Consider the following 18,902-nt stretch of genomic DNA (forward strand, 5'->3'; position numbering starts at 1 on the left):
CACTGTTTCCTTGTTTTACATTAATTTGCCAGCGAAGCGCCGATATGAGAATTTTAACAAATGTGATGGCCGATAATATCGGGAAAATTTCCAATATTTCACAATATTGATAGAGTTTCACTGACGGTTTTGTAAAGTGGAAACCACGTGAAAAGTGAATATGAGACAGTAATTCATGTCTACTGCCTGTGTTCAGTAAAATAATGGAGACTGTGGTCTGTGAGCAAATTAGAACTTATTTTTCCTTAAATAATTTAACCACAAATTACCAACATGCACACAGGAAAGGCCGCTCCACAGCGACTGCCCGAGCTCAGATGACAGATGATTGGTTAATGGACATAGAACAAAAGAAAATAGTAGGAGCAGTTATGCTGGACTTTACAGCTGCTTTTGATATTGACCATGAAGCAGTGGTGGGCCGTCAGGGCCTGCAAAGCCTTCTCTGCTGGCCTAAAAATTATCTGAATTACAGACTGATGTAAATTATATTTTGTCCATAAATAATTAATAAATGATTCCAAACGGTATGTTCCAGTTCCTTTCATAGTTTTCCCGTGGTCGCGCTGCTTCCAGACATGTTTTTTTCGTATTAAATCATTTAACCAATCAGATTTCAGGCATCATCTGTTGCTAGGGTAAAAAGAAATCTGCCCGAGGTCTTCGCTATCCGTTCCTGATGGCGCAGTGAAGTAAAGTGAAGCGTCAAACAGACAGCTACTTCAACCAATCAGACAGTCGCTTCAACCAATCAGACAGTTGCTTCAACCAATCAGATTTCGAGTTGGCGACTCAGCGTCTTCTAGCTTCTAACAACAGCAGATCCAGGCCCTCTGATTTACATTCACCAAGAGATACAGTAGGGGGCGGTATGCACCTAAGTTGTTGGTCGCCTACCTCAATTATTCCGAAGAAGAAGAAGAAGAAGAAGAAGAAGAAGAAGAAGAAGAAGAAGAAGAAGAAGAAGAAGAAGAAGAAGAAGAAGAAGAAGAAGAAGAAGAAGAAGAAGAAGAAGAAGAAGAGAAGAAGAAGAAGAAGAAGAAGAAGAAGAAGAAGAAGAAGAAGAAGAAGAAGAAGAAAAGAAGAAGAAGAAGAAGAAGAAGAAGAAGAAGAAGAAGAAGAAGAAGAAGAAGAAGAAGAAGAAGAAGAAGAAGAAGAAGAAGAAGAAGAAGAAGAAGAAGAAGAAGAAAAAAGACTGAAGGGCAGCTGGACTTTCAGCCCTGGCTTTATGGAACTGAAACACGGATAATCTATATGACAGAGCAGTTGAACTGTTTTTGAGGAAGGAAAGGAGGATGGATTTTGTTTTCAAATAATCGGGATTTTGGTGAGTAAAATGTTCCTCTTTTCCTAAATAATACTGCTGTTTTATTAAGTTGTTGATGCTCATTGTATGTGCACAGATGTAGTCGGAGAATTGTGCACTTCAGCAAAGGCATTTATTCTGGCTGCACAAGTATCTATCTGCTGTGCAACAACTCTTTATGTGCATATCTGCATAATAAGATTTTTTTTTGTAGACAAAATAGTTATTGAGAGGTGGATTGGTTCAGGCGGATCTGTTCTGAAGGTCTTAGTGTGAAATGCACGGTCCGCCACTGCTATGAAGTATTGATTAAACAGAATGTTCTGGGTTTTCACAGTCAGCTATGTTATGGTTGAAAAGTTATTTAACAAATAGAAAACAGGTTTTTTTCAGTGGCAGTTACTCTGATGAGAGGGAGGTCAGCTGTGGAGTGCCTCAGGGAGCTGTTTGGAGTCTTTATTATATACAATCTGTACAAATGATTTACCACTAGTACTAGAGAAGGCTACTGTATCAATGTATGCAGATGATTCTACAATTTGGTTGTCGGCACCTAAATGCTCAGAGCTAAATACGTCCCTACAGCAGGAAGTGCAATCTGTGGTGGAATGGATCAGGAAAAATAAGTTGGTGCTTAATGTATTAAAGCTAGGGTTGGCGATTTGAATGAGATACATTTTTTTTAAATACTGGTTAAAATTATCTTTATGACCCGATGGGGAACAATTCATAGCGTGTTCTTAAAGTAGTTTGGAAAATATCCGCTATCTACAGCAGGAGTAAAACGGGAAAAACAGCAACCAATCGTCTTGACGGGACACCTTTTTTTAAACCAATCAAATCCCTTCGCCGTTCGACCTGCCCCCTGCGCGTACATGTCAATGGCGTGCACTGACCCTGATTCAGCGCGCGCGTAGAAGGACGGAGTCGTTGCAGAATGGCGGAGAAGAATGTTTGGGGCTTTACTTACCGTGAGTGCGCCATACTTGGCATAGTGCAAATAAAGAAAAACGAAGAAACGAAGCGCTGAGGACAGGTTACGCCAGGGACGCACTGGACCCGGAAGTGCTGCGTGCACTGCGCACGCGGAACGTCTCTGCGTCTCCGCTCCCAACGGAGCTCCTCCAATGGGGTGGGAGCTGGGCGGAGCCTTGGGAGATGCTACATTCGTGCTACATGCTAGTTTTCCAAGATCGCCAACCCTAGCTTTAAAGAAACAGTATTATATTTGGTACAACATACTTTACAAGAACAGCCTGAATTGAATCTTTTTTTAAATAATCTGCCTGTAAAACAAGAAACAAAATGACTTGGTGTTGTGTGAGATAACAGATTATCATGGACTAAACACACTGATAAGATGGTATCCAGGATGGGAAGTGCTGTTTCTGTTGTGAAAAGGTGTGCAGCTTGCATGTCGCTAAGCGTAATTAAACTAGTCTTGCACTAGTCTTGTATTATCAGTTCTGGACTACTGTCCAGTAATCTGGTCTTGTCAAGGTTCGGACTCAGACTCAGGTGCGGACAGAGACAGTGGATCAACAAAGATTTATTTACAGACTGGGAACCCAACACAGAACCAGATCTGTCCAGAACAGCATGGAATGGAGTCAAAACTTCCAGGTTACAAACGGGTCTCGAATGAACTAAGGACTCGGGCAGGAATACACTCGGACTCTAATGGAACTAGACAAGCTGCGGGCGGAACTGACCAAGGACGAACTGAACAAGCCAGCATAAACAAAAACAGAAGTAACCAAACGAGTAAATAACTACACTGCAGCGAACCACTACAACCCGGCGAGGGACAGGGCCTACGGAGGGATAGGCAAGGGTGGTGGGATTGAGGATGTGCTGCGGGAGGCAAGATTGGAAGGATTTGCTGGTGCAGCAGTTCAGAGAGGGAGCATCCAAGAGACTTTCCTGTTCCCGAGCTGATGAGGAGAGGAGATGAGCAGGGCGTGGTCCAGGAACCGGTGCAGCGGGGTGATCCCTGGAGGCAGCAGAGGAGAGCAGGTTAGAATGCGGTGAAGCACAGTGCAGCAGAGCAGTGGGCAGCCTGAAGCAGCAGAGTAACATCCAAGCAACTGACTGTTGGTAGTTTACGGTCCGACGCTGCACTGTGGTCTGAGCCAGCTTTATAGAGAGGGAGATGAACTGTTTGCTGTGACCACACCCCACCGCAGCTGAAAGCACTCAGGTGATCAGCTGCTCCCCTGCACCAGTCCACACCTCACACACCAGAAGCACACGTCCACCTTTAGAGAGAAAAGGGGAGGAAGGAAAGAGGAGGGAGAAGAGAAACAGCCAGCCCCTAGCTGGAACCAGAGGTAGAGGGCATGACAGTACCCCCCCCTTCTACGTGCACCTCTAGGTGCACATCGCAAACGGTCAGGGCGGCGCCTCTTGAGGTCCTGGATCAGCGCAGTGTCCAGAATCTGGCAACGGGGTACCCAGCTGCATTCTTTGGGACCATACCCCTCCCAATCCACCAGAAACTGAAGTCCCCGGCCCCTTCTGCGGACATCCAACAGACGTCTCACAGCATAAACTGGGTCATTGTCCACGATCCTGGGCGGTGGAGGGGGATGGTCCGGGGGAGCCAGAGCACTCTCTGACAGGCTTTATCTGTGAGACGTGGAAGGTAGGATGGATCTTCATGGAGGAAGGGAGCTTGAGCTGCACAGAACTAGGATTGATGACCCTCTCCACCTCAAATGGTCCAACAAATCGTGGTGCCAGCTTCCTAGACTCTACCTTCAGAGGTAGATCCTTGGCACAGAGCCAAACCTTCTGACCCCGTGAATATGTCGGTGCAGGGATGCGATGGCGATTAGCTTGCTGCTCCATTCTCCGATTCGACCGGATGAGGGAAGCCCTGGCCCGCCTCCACGTCCTCTCACATCTCTTGATGAACACCTGCAAAGACGGGACTGCTATTTCCTGCTCCTGAGATGGGAACAGCGGCGGCTGGTAGCCGAGCGAGCACTGGAAGGGGGATAAACCAGATGATGAGTTAGTCAGGGAGTTGTGAGCATACTCAACAAATGGAAGCTGAGCACTCCAGCCTGCAGGATTCTCTGCCGTTACACATCTCAGAAAAGTCTCTAAAGACTGGTTGGCCCGCTCCGTCTGCCCATTCGATGGAGGGTGGAAACCGGATGTAAGGCTGACCGTGGCACCAAGAGCCTTGCAGAATCCCCTCCAGACCTCGGAGGTAAACTGAGGACCTCGATCTGACACTATGTCTACTGGTATTCCATGGATCCTGAAGACTTGGGAGATCAAGGTTTCTGCAGTCTCCCTTGTAGATGGCAGTTTAGGAAGGGCAATAAAATGAGCTGCTTTAGAGAAACGATCAACCACAGTTAGGATCGTGGTGTTACCGTTAGACGGGGGCAGACCAGTAACGAATTCCACAGCAATGTGAGACCAAGGCCGATGTGGGACAGGTAACGGTTGCAACAGACCAGAACTGGGCTGATTCGATGTCTTTTGGCGGGCACACACGGAGCAGGCTGCAACAAATTCCTTAGTATCCCTCTCCATGTTGTTCCAGCAGAACCGCTGCCTCAGGACACCAAGAGTACGAGCCACTCCGGGGTGACAAGTCAGGCGAGATGAGTGGGCCCAGTGGAGAACCTATGAGTGAACAGAATCCGGAACAAAAAGTGTTGGGCGGAGCACTACCTGGATCATGCTGCTGATCTGGAGCCCGCCGTACTAAGTCCTCAATTTCCCAAGTAAGGGTAGCCAGAAGGCAGGTCTTGGGCAAGATGGTCTCCACTTCTTCAGAGGCCTCATCCTTAGCATACAGGCGAGAGAGGGCGTCAGGCTTAACGTTCCGGGATCCATGACGATAAGTGAGAGTGAACCGGAACCTGCCAAAAAACAAAGTCCAGCGAGCCCGTCTAGAGTTCAACCTCTTTGCGGAACGGACAGATTCTTGTGGTCAGTCCAGACAACGAATGGTTGTTCCGCCCCCACCAACCAATGTCACCACTCCTCAAGGGCCATCTTCACTGCCAACAGTTCACTGTTCCCCACGTCGTAGTTCTGTTCAGCTGGGGAGAGGCGACAGGAGAAGAAAGCACACGGATGCAGTTTATTATCTGTCGAGGCGCGCTGAGACAATACTGCACCTACCCCTGTGTTTGATGCATCCACCTCCACGATGAACTGGAGCTTGGGGTCAGGTTGAATCAGGATCGGTTCTGAAGTGAACCGGTCCTTCAATGACTGGAAGGCTTGAGCAGCCTCGAGGGTCCAGGAGAAGGCACGAGAAGTGGAGGTCAGGGCGGTGAGGGGTGCAGCAACTTTGCTACAATCTCAAATTAATCTCCGGTAGAAGTTTGCAAATCCCAGAAATCGGTGCAACTGTTTCCGGTCCTGGGGTTCTGGCCACTCTTTTACTGCAGACAACTTCTTGGGGTCCATTCTGATCTCCCCACGGGAAATGATGTAGCCAAGGAAAGATGTAGTACTGGTGTTGAACTCGCATTTCTCTGCCTTGACAAACAAACAATTCTTGAGGAGTCGTTCCAGAACTCGGCGGACATGCAAGGTGTGCTCCTGAGGGGTACGGGAGTAAACGAGGATATCATCAATATAAACAAAAACAAACCGGTTGATCATATCCCGGAGGATGTCGTCGATGAGGTTTTGGAAGACCACTGGGGCATTGGTGAGCCCAAAGGGCATTACCAGGTATTCAAAGTGGCCCAGAGGAGTGTTGAACGCCGTCTTCCACTCATCCCCCTGCTGGATGCGGATGAGATGGTATGCATTTCTGAGATCGAGTTTGGTGAAGACAGTGGCGCCATGCAACGAGGTGAAGGCAGAGTTGATCAGGGGTAGCGGGTACGTGTTTTTCATTGTGATGTCATTCAAACCACGAAAGTCTATACAGGGACGGAGGCTACCGTCTTTCTTATCCACAAAGAAAAACCCTGCGCCAACAGGTGAAGATGACAGCATGATTATGCCAGCAGCCAGTGAGTCACGAATGTACTCCTCCATGGCTGATTGTTCTGGTCTGGATAAGTTGTACAGGCGGCTCCTAGGGAGGGTGGCCCCTGGGAGGAGGTCTATAGCACAGTCGTATGGACAGTGAGGTGGGAGAGATAACGCATTGTCCTTGCTGAACACAGGCGCCAGGTCATGATACGCTGGGGGAACCTTGGACAGGTCGACAGGAACAGGAGGAGGACGGGGAGCAGAGGCTGCAGGGGTCAAGGCAGATCGGAGGCATCTAGCATGGCAACGAGAGCTCGATGAAGCCACCTCCTCCTTGTCCCAGTTGATCTGGGGGTAGTGCAGCTTTAACCAGGGGAAACCGAGAACTACAGGTGGGTCAGAATGGTCTAGAATGTGAAACGTGAGCCTTTCCTGATGATTGCCAGCCAAAACCAGACTTACAGGGACAGAGCGAAACCGAACCTGAGCTAGTGGCAGCCCGTTCAATGCTCGGGCGTCAACAGGAGAGTCCAGAGGCTCAGTAGGGACCTGGAGTTGCTCGGCCAAGTTACTGTCCAGAAAATTCTCCTCAGCCCCGGAATCAATTAGGACATTTACCGCAAGTGACTGCGTCTGCCAATAGAGAGAGGCTGCCAGTTGGAGTCGTTGGGGGGAGGAGGTCATGGTTCGGCTCACCTGGATACCTCCCGTTATTGGGGAGCCGATCCTTTTACCAGCCGTGCAGAGCAGGTTGCGACATAATGGCCCGACTTTCCGCAGTAGAGACAAACATTGGCCAGTCTGCGTTGTTCCTTCTCCTGAGATGTGAGTTGTGCCCGACCAATCTGCAACGCCTCTGGTTTTGGATCCAATGGTTGGGCAGGGGCCGGATTCATCCGAACTTGCCTTGAGAGATGGGGCGCACCCGGACTGGAACCCCGTTCCCGCCTCCTTTCCCAGAGTCGATTATCCAGTTGAATGGTCATGGAGATGAGAGCGTCCAGGCTGGCTGCTTCATCTCGTGTAGCCAGCTCATCCTTCAGTCTCTCATTCAGCCCTTTGTAGAAGGCATTCTGGAGTGACACATCATTAAACCCGCTTGCCATAGCGAGTGTGTGGAACTCCACGGCATATTCCGCAGCGCTCCTGCCCCCTTGCTTCAGAGTGGCGAGACGGTTTCCAGCCTCCCTGCGCTGAACAGGATGGTCAAACACCTTCTTCATTTCATCCACAAAAGCTGCATAGGAAGCACATATCCCATCTTGCTTCTCCCAAACCGCAGCTCCCCAATCCCTCGCTGAACCCTTCAATAACCCCACTAAGTAAGCTATCTTAGCTCTATCCGACGCATAAGACGGGGGTTGCAGTTCGAAAACCAAGGATACTTGAGTAAGGAAAGCCTGACACGAACCTAATTCGCCAGCATAACGCTCGGGTGCAGGTACGGAGGGCTCACGGAGGAGCTGGGACGGACTAGTAAGGGCAGCTGCAGGTGGCGGTACATAGGTAGAAGTAGACGGGGCAGCAGCAGAAGCAGAGATAAGCGTAGACAACTCGGTAGCTTTCTGTGTCAGGCGAGCAACCTGCTCGACGAGAGAATTATTGTTATCTGCTAAGGAGCGTAACAACTCATCATGATGAACTAGTAATGCATCATGGCCAACTATGGCCTGTTCAACAGTAGGTGCACCGGAGACCTGATCTCTGCCAGTCTCAGTGTCCGCTGAGTTCATCATGATCGGACCATACTGTCAAGGTTCGGACTCAGAGACTCAGGCGCGGACAGAGACAGTGGATCAACAGAAAGATTTATTTACAAACTGGGAACCCAACACAGAACCAGATCTGTCCAGAACAGCATGGAATGGAGTCAAAACTTCCAGGGTACAAGCGGGTCTCAAACAAATGTACTAAGGACTCGGGCAGGAATACACTCGGACTCTAATAGAACTTAGACAAGCTGCGGGCGGAACTGACCAAGGACGAACTGAACGAACCAGCATAAACAAAAACAGAAGTAACCAACTGAGTAAATAACTACACTGCAGCAAACCACTACAACCCGGCGATGGGTAGGGCCTACGGAGGGATAGGCAAGGGGAGGATCGATAGGATCGAGGATGTGCTGCGGGAGGCGAGATTGGAGGGATTTGCTGGTGCAGCAGTTCAGAGAGGGACATCCAAGAGACTTTCCTGTTCCCGAGCTGATGAGGAGAGGAGATGAGCAGGGCGTGGTCCAGGAACCGGTGCAGCGGGGTGATCCCTGGAGGCAGCAGAGGAGAGCAGGTTAGAACGCGGCGAAGCACAGTGCAGCAGAGCAGTGGGCAGCCTGAAGCAGCTGAGTAACATCCAAGCAACTGACTGTTGGTAGTTTACGGTCCGACGCTGCACTGTGGTCTGAGCCAGCTTTATAGAGAGGGAGATGAACCGTTTGCTGTGACCACACCCCACCGCAGCTGAAAGCACTCAGGTGATCAGCTGCTCCCCTGCACCAGTCCACACCTCACACACCAGAAGCACACACCCACCTTTAGAGAGAAAAGGGGAGGAAGGAAAGAGGAGGGAGAAGAGAAACAGCCAGCCCCTAGCTGGAACCAGAGTGGAACCTCAGAGCTGGAACCTCAGTGCAGCTTTTGATACAATCGACCACAATATTCTCCTGCAGAGGTTAGAATGTGAGGTTGGCATCAGAGGAAAAGCCCTCTGCTGGTTCAAATCCTATGTATCTAATAGGTACCAATTTGTTCACGTTAACCAACAGTCCTCACCGTGCTCCCAGGTCAGTTATGGGGTTCCTCAAGGGTCCGTGCTCGGGCCAATTTTATTTCTGTTATACATGCTTCCTTTAGGGAACATAATTAGGAGTCACAATATCAATTTTCATTGCTATGCAGATGACACACAATTGTATTTATCTATGAAACCTGATCAAACTAATCAAATAGACTCAGTGACTGTATCAGAGAAATTAAATCCTGGATGACTACGAACTATCTCCGTCTTAATCCTGGCAAAACAGAGGTCATTATACTAGGCCCCCATAAACTGAGAGAGTGTCTATCCAAACAGATTATCACCTTAGATAACGTCAGTGTATCCTCCTCCTCTACTGTGAGGAACCTCGGGGTCTTATTTGATCAGGATATCTCCTTTAAAGCACACATCAACCTGGCTTGTAAAACAGCATATTTCCCCTTGCGCAACATAGCTAAAATAAGAAACCTTTTACCTAAAAGCGATGCAGAAAAACTCATCCATGCATTTGTTTCTACTAGATTGGACTACTGCAACTCCCTTCTCGCAGCCTGCCCAAAAAGTGCATTAAAAAACTTTCAGTTGGTTCAAAATGCGGCCGCCAGATTATTAACCGGAACTAGAAGACGTGAACACATTACTCCTGTTCTAAAATCTCTTCACTGGCTTCCTGTCGAGTTTAGAGTTAGATTTAAAATCCTTCTCCCTCTTACAAAATCCTAAATGGGATGGCTCCGACCTATCTCCAAGATGCTTTAACACCTTATCAACCAATCAGAGCACTTCGCTCTCAAAATGCAGGGTTACTGGTGACTCCTAGAGTCTCTAAATGGACACTAGGTGGAAGAGCCTTTAGCTATCAGGCACCGTTTTTATGGAACCAGCTTCCAAGTGGTGTCAAAGAGGCAGACACAGTCTCCACATTTAAGGTTAGGCTCAAGACGTTTCTCTTTGATGCAGCCTATGATCAGGTCAGCTAGGGATTCTAAACCATCATTATTAAAAGCTGCCCTAGGAGCTAGAATGCTGTGGGAAATACGGTGCACTGAGCCCTGTCCTCTGGTTCTTCCCACAACCTTCTAATGTCTGAATGTTATTTGGTTCAATCTGTGTTTTCCCTTTAGTCCGTTCATTGCTTTTCACCTGTTGTCCCCCCCTTTGAGGGGGAGTCTTCTCCAGTTTCAGTTGCTGACTCCATTATTATGAGGGCCTACAAACAAGCTCCGACCGGACCGGGAGGACACTCCTGTCGGTGCTGCCCGCGGACTGGCTTCAGTTCTACTTCTGGGATCCGTGGTTCTTCTGCTGGACCGTCCAACGGACTGTACTCAACATAGTCCTAGGCTTTACTTCTTATTGTCTCACGCTAGCTGTTGCCAAAGCTGTCCGTCCCTGGGAGAGGGATCCCTCCATACTGTGGTTCTCCCCAAGATTTCTTCTTTTCCCACTGGGTTTCTGGAGTTTTTTCTTGCCGGATGTGAGGGTCTAAGGCGGTGGTTGCTTTGTTTTGTCTCCTTACTGTGAATCTGACATATTAACATTATGCTTATTCACTGTTTTTATTGTTTTAACATTATAACATGACTCAGTTCAGTCATTGACGAGCTGTTGTGGACTGTTCATGCCACTATGTGTATTGGTCTGATGTCAACGTTCTCACTCTGTTCTGTCTGTGGACTGTTTATATAGACACTACACTGTGATTCATTGTTATTATCAAAGTCATTATCAATCTTTGAAATTTTTACCAATCAATGTAACATCTTGAAGCCCTCTGAGGCAACTGTTGTTGTGATACTGGGCTATACAAAAATAAACTGATTGATTGATTGATTGATTGACATCCTCACTGAGCCGTCTGAGGACTTCCTGTAGTAGTCCTGATTTACAGTCTGACCTGGAGGGACAGACTCGCTGTGGACGAGACCCTGGACAGCCAAGAAGCAGCTCAGCATTGTTTTCACTGCTGAGCTGACCTGACGCCGACATCTGGCCCTTCTCAAACCCCCGGACCACTCATGGACCTGAGTCTTCCCCAGAGCATCATCCTTGTAGGCTTGCTGCAACAAGCTGAGTGTTTCTGCTGCTGTTTTTTTCCCAGCAAAAAGCAGAATTTAATGTTTACGCGCTGCTCTGGGTTCCCAGTCAATGTCGCCATTTTGGAAAAAATCGCAGACCGCAGCTGCACTCTGTTACTATAAATAGCGCCTGACAGGCGTCAGGGTCACTCTGGGAGCTCAGCTTTTTCACAGATGTGCACGAGGCTTACCTGCAGCACATCTGACCGCCAGAAGTCGAAACTCATTATTATTAGTATTTTATGACCTAATTCCGGTTTCTTTTGGGTACGCCCTCGTATCCATGGTCTGCTGAACATCCACCGTAAACAGCTAAACATGGAGGATGTCTTGGGGACTCGGAGGAACTCATTTTCACCTGACAGATAATGCGCGTGCTGAATTAAAGGGGCGTGGCTTGGTCGCTCATGAAAGCAGAGGGAGGGCGGAACCTCGAGATGTTAGATTAAAAAAACTCATTCTTTCAAAACTCTGACACGAGCTTTAACTTTCCTCTATTTTAGAGTCTTTTAAACTGTTTCTTTGCAGCCATAATGTCTCCGGGGGCTGCTGGGAGCGGAGGAGGAGGAGGAGAACCAGAAGCCCCACAAACTGCTGCAAAAACCTCAAAATCCGAGTTAAAGCTGCAGAAAACAGCTTCCACAAAACTCTCAAATGCTGAATCCCATCACAGAACAGACACACACACACATTTATTTATTTATTTAGTTATCAGCACCAGGTAGCTGTTTCCGGTACCGGGTGCCAGCTGTCGGGAATCCCAGTTCAGATTCAGTGAACTTGATGTTAATTTATTGGGAATAAGGATTTATTCGCCCTGCTCCTGTTGGTGCAGGTAAAAGGCATGGACACACTGTATTTTTACAGTTTCTGTCAGCAAATGTTCACTTCTTCTTTTTCTTTGACTGTTCTTTTACTTTTTTGCATGTTGTAAATAAAGCTGCTGACTGAAACCATTTCAGGAGAACCGGGTTCTGCAGGAGAACCGGGTTCTGCAGGAGACCGGCGTCTCTTTACAAACATCTAATCTGACTTTTCACATCTTTCAAATCCTCCCTGCTCATTTTCAACACAACTTTTCCTTTTTTCTTCTCTTTGTCAGTGCACTACAACTTTTAAATTGCACACATCCCGTTTTCTCTCCAACACATTTGTTTTTAGATGCTCAATCTTTTTTCTGTTGTTTTTTTTTTTTCTCCTGTATTAACGAGCCAAACAGTTTGATACCATCAGAATTTATACGGAAAAGCTGTTTCTGAACTCAAAAGAGCAAATAAAAGAAAAAAAATCTGGTTGGACGGAAATATTCCATATTATTAACCGGGATTTCTCAGTCTCACTGCAAAATCCATGAAACAAAGTTTCCTCAGTCCTCATCAAACATGGGTTTATTTTTTTTTAAGCATAAAAGACGCATAGGTTGATGAAGAAATCCACAAAAACACCGGAAATGAGCCAAAAGTGAATAAAGGTCACAACTGAGACAGTTTTTTAAAGTGTAAAAGGAAAGGTTTTTATCTTCTCACAGATTTATATATTTTTTTCCAGCCTTTCAAGCTCTTCTGTTCTGGTTCTGATTGTGTTTTTCTTGCTTTGTCTACATTTAAATAAAGATTTGTATCTTTAAAAAATCAAAAGTTTGATGACTTCCTGAACTGGTGAAGGGTTGCCAGGTCTGATTTATTTCAGCGGCTGTTTGTTCCTGAAAGGAAATTTCGGGTCTCATTTTCTTTTCTTTTTTCTTAAGGATGTGATTTTGTTGTTATTTTATTTTCTTTAGCTTCTTTATCTTCAAACCGTTTCAATTTCTTTACTGATTGACTGATTTTAACGTTTTGAGGAAAATGACACTTGTTTTTCCCCTCCGGATCTGGCAACCCGCTCCTGGCTGTTTCACTTCTGGGAAGACGGGGGCGTTTTTATCACCTTTACCACTGAAAGCTGCGCAGCAGGCTGAAAAGCAGCAGGATCCTGTCCGGACGAGCTGAGTCCTTCTGGTTTCTCTCCTCTTGAATCGTGAGCACTTTGATTGTTGCGTTTTTAATCGTTTTGTGAAGCTTCAGATGTGAGGATCTGTCTCAGATAACCTGCGTCTCCAGGACTAAATCCTCTCTCTTAAAAAAATTACACTCTTTAGATGATAATACCGACGAACTGTGAAAAATTATCGTTCTTAGCTAATCCTGAAAGGGTAATTTTGAACGTTAAATACATTTAGAACGGTTGAAAATACTTTGATATTGTGAACAGGCGTGGAGCGGCTCAGTGCTGCCCCCCAGTGGACTGGAGGAGTTTCATTATAAATACATGTAAACACAACTTTTCTCTCAAACGAGGAAGTGACAGCAAAACCTCTTAGAAACGTTCCAGTGGTCTTATGTTTAACTTGTTATTGTTGAAATGTGACGATGAAACGCCGTCTGGATGTAATTCAGACTCGGTTCTCCTGCTTCTCACGTGTTTGTCCTGAAAAACTCCTTTATTCTTCTCTTTCCCCCGAGTGGTTTCAGATTCACCCGGCTGTGAGTTTACCACCGAGGAGGAAAGAAAGACAGAAGAACAGTCTCAGCTTCCAAAAAAAGAAAGAAAGATAGAAAGAAAACAAACAGGCGAGGTGTGTGAGGGTCCGGGTCCAGCCAGGTTTTACAGCTCGCTTCACATTCAGGCTGTCAGCGAGCGGTCTGTTCTGTCTGTCATCATTCCAAGGTTCAGATTTGACCTTTGACCTGTGTGGTGTGATTTCCACAGCGTCAGAGCCGACAGGATGTCGGTGAGCATATCCAAGGCGGACGGGGTCACCATGCTGACCATGACCTCTGACCCCGACAGCGTGTGCCCCCCTCTGTGCCAGGTCCTGAAGGGTCTGTGCTACAGCCCGGTGTGCTGCACCGTGTCCCGCCACATGAAGAGGATCCAGACCGGCTCTCTGTCGGCGCTCGGGGTGAGCTGCAGCCGACCGCCGTCCACTGGGGCCGGGGGGGGCCACCGTGGAGTGACACCATACTGTAACACCATGTTTTAATGTCACGTTGTAACACCACTCTGTAGGGCTGAGCGGTATGACGGTGTAACACCGTATGTCTGTGTAAAAGTGTGTACCGGTTGAAATGTTGCCGTACAGTTTCTACCGGAGAGAGAGAGCAGAAGTCTGCTGCAGCTCTCTGAGTCGGTGTTCAGTCGTCTGCACTCGCTCACAGGACCGCCGTTTGTGCATTTTCACAGCGCGTCCCGACGTGGTGCGGGGTTTGTTCGCTGCGTTTCATTGGTCAGGTCAGCACAGGGTGCGCTCGCGAACAACACCAGCGTCTCCAGGAGAGGTGGAGCCATCATGGCGACGCAGAGACGAGCGGCTCCGGGAGCGACGCTAAAAACTCAGCTCTTTTTTTCTTTCATGTTGTGAGTTTTTTTTTTTTTTTGTAATAATTGAAGTTATATAAACCGGAGTTTAAAAAATAAAAGAGGAAAATGAGCAAATGTGACAGTTAAGTTATTTTTAAGCAATTATTTGAATTTACAGGGGAAAATAATGCCGTGATATATACCGTTACCGTGAAGTGAAATTTCTGATACTGTGATATAAGATTTTGTTCATAGCGCCCAGCCCTACCACTCTGGAGTAACGCCAGGCGTAACATCATGTTTGGTAGCGCCACGTCATAACGTTAGGCTGTCATTACGTCACGTTGTAATGTCATGTTTTCATAATGTCATGTTGTATCGTCACATTGGCATAATGTCACGTTGTAACGCCACGTAACATCTCGTCGTAGTGTCATGTTATCATGTCACGTCGTAACGTCATGTAAAGTATCATTCCGTCAATATTCCAGTTAATAAAGAGTTATTGCTGCATATAAACGTACTCAAGGCACAGACGAGAAATCTTGCGGCATTTCGATCTCATGAGATCTCATGACACGAGATCTCGTCCCATCCCAAAACATCACGTTGTAACGCCACACCGTAACGTCACCTCGTAACGCCACCTCGTAACATCACCTCGTAACGTCACCTCGTAACATCACCTCGTAACATCACCTCGTAACGTCACCTCGTAACGCCACCTCGTAACATCACCTCGTAACGTCACCTCGTAACATCACCTCGTAACGTCACCTCGTAACGCCACCTCGTAACATCACCTCGTAACGTCACCTCGTAACGCCACCTCGTAACGTCACCTCGTAACGTCACCTCGTAACGCCACCTCGTAACGTCACCTCGTAACGTCACCTCGTAACGTCACCTTGTAACGTCACCTCGTAACGCCACCTCGTAACGCCACCTCGTAACGCCACCTCGTAACGCCACCTCGTAACGCCACCTCGTAACGCCACCTCGTAACGCCACCTCGTAACGTCACCTCGTAACGTCACCTCGTAACGTCACCTCGTAACGTCACCTCGTAACGCCACCTCGTAACGTCACCTCGTAACGTCACCTCGTAACGCCACCTCGTAACGCCACCTCGTAACGTCACCTCGTAACGTCACCTCGTAACGTCACCTCGTAACGCCACCTCGTAACGCCACCTCGTAACACCACCTCGTAACGCCACGTTGTCTGCTCTCGGCCTGCAGACGCTGCAGATCCTCATCGGCCTCTTCAACATCGCTCTGGGAGTCATCCTCAGCACCTGGGGCGGCGGCTCTGATTGGAGGATGGATTTCACCGGCTATCCTTACTGGATGGGAGGATTTGTAAGAAAACACAGGAGAACTGGCACAATGCATCATGGGAACATTTGAAGCTCTCTGTTTTGGAGTGTACTGGGACTGCCGTGACAGCAGGACCGTCAGGGGGAAGTTCTCCATCTTGTTAGCATTGCTATGCTAGCAGTTAGCATGCATTGATACCAGTTCAGTTTTAAAACAGACTTGTAACAGAAACATTTCACGGCTGCTCAGCTGTTTTCTTCTTTTCCAACAGCAGGAAATGAAACTAGAATCACCCAGCGCCGAGCGAGCGTGTCTGAGTCCAGAGCTTCAGTTTTCTCGTCTGCTTTTCCTTCCAGTTCGTTCTGTTTGGCGTCGTCTGCATTCTGACGGAGAAGTTCCCCAGTCCCTGTCTGGTGAGGATTCACTGCTGGGGACAGTGTCCTCTTCCTCTTCTTCTTCTGGTTTTCTGGGGACAGTGTCCTCTTCCTCTTCCCTCCTGTTTTCATGTCTTTATTGAAGTCGTACGGCTGATGAGTAACAAACTGAAGCACTGAGTTTGGAACTTGGATTAGAATTTGATGGGAAGGACAGGAGGATGTTGAATTTGCTGGCGGACCAGAGGATGAGGGGGGGAGGAGTCTTGTTCTTCATTCAGGTCTGTCCATGTTGTCCTCCCGGTCCTGCAGGTCTTCCTCCACTTGGCGCTGCATCTCTGCGGAGTTGGTTTCGCCATCGCGGCCATCGTGCTCTACAGCATCAACACCGCCAACGTCCGCTTGTGGTGGATGTGCAACGAGGACCGCTACTGGTACCGCCGCCACACGACCCCGAGCCCGAACCCCGAACTGACCGCCATGCTGAAGGACAGATGCCTGGAGGCCCAGGCCCTGAGCCTGGTGAGTCTGGAACCTCAGACCCGCTGGTCCAGCTGCTCAGACCTGCTCAGACCTGCAGCTGAAACCCGAAAAACAATCAACAGCTGGACGCTGGTCTGAAACCAGACGGCAAACTGGTCTGAACCGGTCAGAAACTGGTGTAAACCGGTCTGAACTGGTTCGAACCTGGTCTGACCTTTTTTTTTTTTTATTTCAAAGATGTTTTAGTTGAATTTTTGTTATTTTAACAGAACATACCTACAAAAAACAGAACAAAAAAAAGCAACAAAAAAAAAAACCCAAAACAAAAAACAAACACCCCCCCCAAAAAAAGAAAAAATTTAAATAAAAATAAAAAAACACACACAAGCGAGGCACCTCATTCATAATAACCGAATAAAAAAATCAGTACTGACATTAGGAACTACAGTAGAAAGCAGTTGCTCATTTAGATCAGAAAATCCAGTCATAAAATCAGTCATCCATCCAGCCATCAACTCAAATGTTATTGTTCTCCAGAAGTTTGTAGAAAAGAGTCCATATTTCCTGACACTTGTCGAGTCTGTTCTTTGCTGCGTATCTTATTTTTTCCAAAGCAAGATAGAAAGTCAGTCCCTTCACCCACTGTGAAGCTGAGCAAACAGCCTCTGACTTCCTCCACACAGCCACTCACCTTTTAGCCTCCAGTAAACATATATTGAGCAAAGACTTCACTTTTTTAGAAACCACTAATCCTTTTGGATAAATATTCAACAGACACATTTTAGGGGATTGAGGAACTTTCCTGCCTATAATCTCACTCACAAGATTTAACTCTTTTCCCCAGAAAGACAACATGCTGACACTCCCACATACAATGAGAAAGTGTGCCGTTCTGATCCCCACACTTCACTCAGAAATCGGGTATGCAGGGGTTAAATCGGTGTAGTGCAGCAGGTGTAGTTTAACCTGCCCAACCTTTAAATTGTAACAATTTTGAATTTGTGTTAATAGATTGGGTCTGAGCCAGTGCTGTTTGTGGCAGCCTATTTTGATTTGGTCTGTCTCGGTCTGTCCCGGTCTGTCCCGGTCTGTCCCGGTCTGTCCCGGTCTGTCCCGGTCTGACCCGGTCTGACCCGGTCTGACCCGGTGTGTCCCGGTCTGTCCCGGTCTGACCCGGTCTGACCCGGTCTGTCCCGGTCTGTCCCGGTCTGACCCGGTCTGACCCGGTCTGTCCCGGTCTGACCCGGTCTGACCCGGTCTGACCCGGTGTGTCCCGGTCTGTCCCGGTCTGACCCGGTCTGACCCGGTGTGTCCCGGTCTAACCCGGTCTGACCCGGTCTGACCCGGTCTGACCCGGTCTAACCCGGTCTGACCCGGTCTGTCCCGGTCTGTCCCGGTCTGTCCCGGTCTGTCCCGGTCTGACCCGGTCTGACCCGGTCTGACCCGGTGTGTCCCGGTCTGTCCCGGTCTGTCCCGGTCTGTCCCGGTCTGTCCCGGTCTGACCCGGTCTGACCCGGTGTGTCCCGGTCTGTCCCGGTCTGTCCCGGTCTGTCCCGGTCTGTCCCGGTCTGACCCGGTGTGACCCGGTCTGACCCGGTCTGGTCTTCAGGCGCTGCTCCGGAGCATCAGCTCCCTGCTGATCGTCCTCTCGGTGGTGGAGCTCTGCGTCGTCCTCAGCGCCTTCGTGTTCGGCGTCAAGTCCATGAGGAGCCGAGAGGAGAAGCCCAAGCAGGTAAAGCACACACACACACACACACACACACACACACACACACACACACACACACACACACACACACACACTCACCCCTCTGTGGCCGTCCTGTTCCAGGCCGCTGCAGACCTGGACCAGTACCAGCCGCTGCTGCAGGACGCCGCCTGAACCTCCGGCCGCCGCCCAGCTCGGAACGCGCTCCGATAATCAGCTTTATGTTTTTATTTTTCTACTTCTGCTCTGATTCTGCTTGTTTGAAGTCTCTCTGCTCCTCCTGGAGAATAAAGCCACGAATGACACTTCCGCTGTTTCCTTGTTTTATATTAATTTGCCAGCGAAGCGCCGATATGAGCATTTTAACGAATCTGATACCCAATAATATCGGGATTATTTCCAATATTTCACAGTATTTCTGCAGTTTCTGTGACGGTTTTCTAAACTGGAAACCATGTGAAAAGTGAATATGACACAGTAATTCATGTCTTTATTTCTCAAACCTCCAAATACAAAACCAATTAATCCCGGCTGTCAGTTCGGGACCAGTCTGGCTTATCGGACCGATGTGGGTCCGTTTCTCGT

The 18,902-nt window shown here is 48.1% G+C and overlaps 1 protein-coding gene across 3 annotated transcripts; it reads left to right on the forward strand.

Moving 5' to 3' along the window:
* Positions 1-12,972: 12,972 nt before the first annotated feature.
* On the forward strand, positions 12,973-18,622 carry LOC115397101 (membrane-spanning 4-domains subfamily A member 6B-like). 3 transcript variants are annotated; one of them, XM_030103276.1, is made up of 8 exons: positions 12,981-13,110; positions 13,605-13,708; positions 13,843-14,035; positions 15,675-15,794; positions 16,109-16,165; positions 16,439-16,648; positions 18,219-18,341; positions 18,441-18,622. In XM_030103276.1, exons 3-8 carry the CDS (start codon positions 13,859-13,861, stop codon positions 18,489-18,491), a joined length of 738 nt encoding a protein of 245 aa, XP_029959136.1. In that variant the 5' UTR covers positions 12,981-13,110; positions 13,605-13,708; positions 13,843-13,858; the 3' UTR covers positions 18,492-18,622. The 3 variants fall into 3 exon arrangements, with proteins under 3 accessions (XP_029959135.1, XP_029959136.1, XP_029959137.1); XM_030103277.1 differs by having other exon boundaries at positions 12,993-13,110; positions 13,596-13,708; XM_030103275.1 differs by lacking the exon at positions 13,605-13,708 and having other exon boundaries at positions 12,973-13,110.
* Positions 18,623-18,902: the final 280 nt, after the last annotated feature.

Source organism: Salarias fasciatus, chromosome 11 (genome assembly GCF_902148845.1).
Source record: "Salarias fasciatus chromosome 11, fSalaFa1.1, whole genome shotgun sequence".
Taxonomy (NCBI): Eukaryota; Metazoa; Chordata; class Actinopteri; order Blenniiformes; family Blenniidae; genus Salarias; species Salarias fasciatus.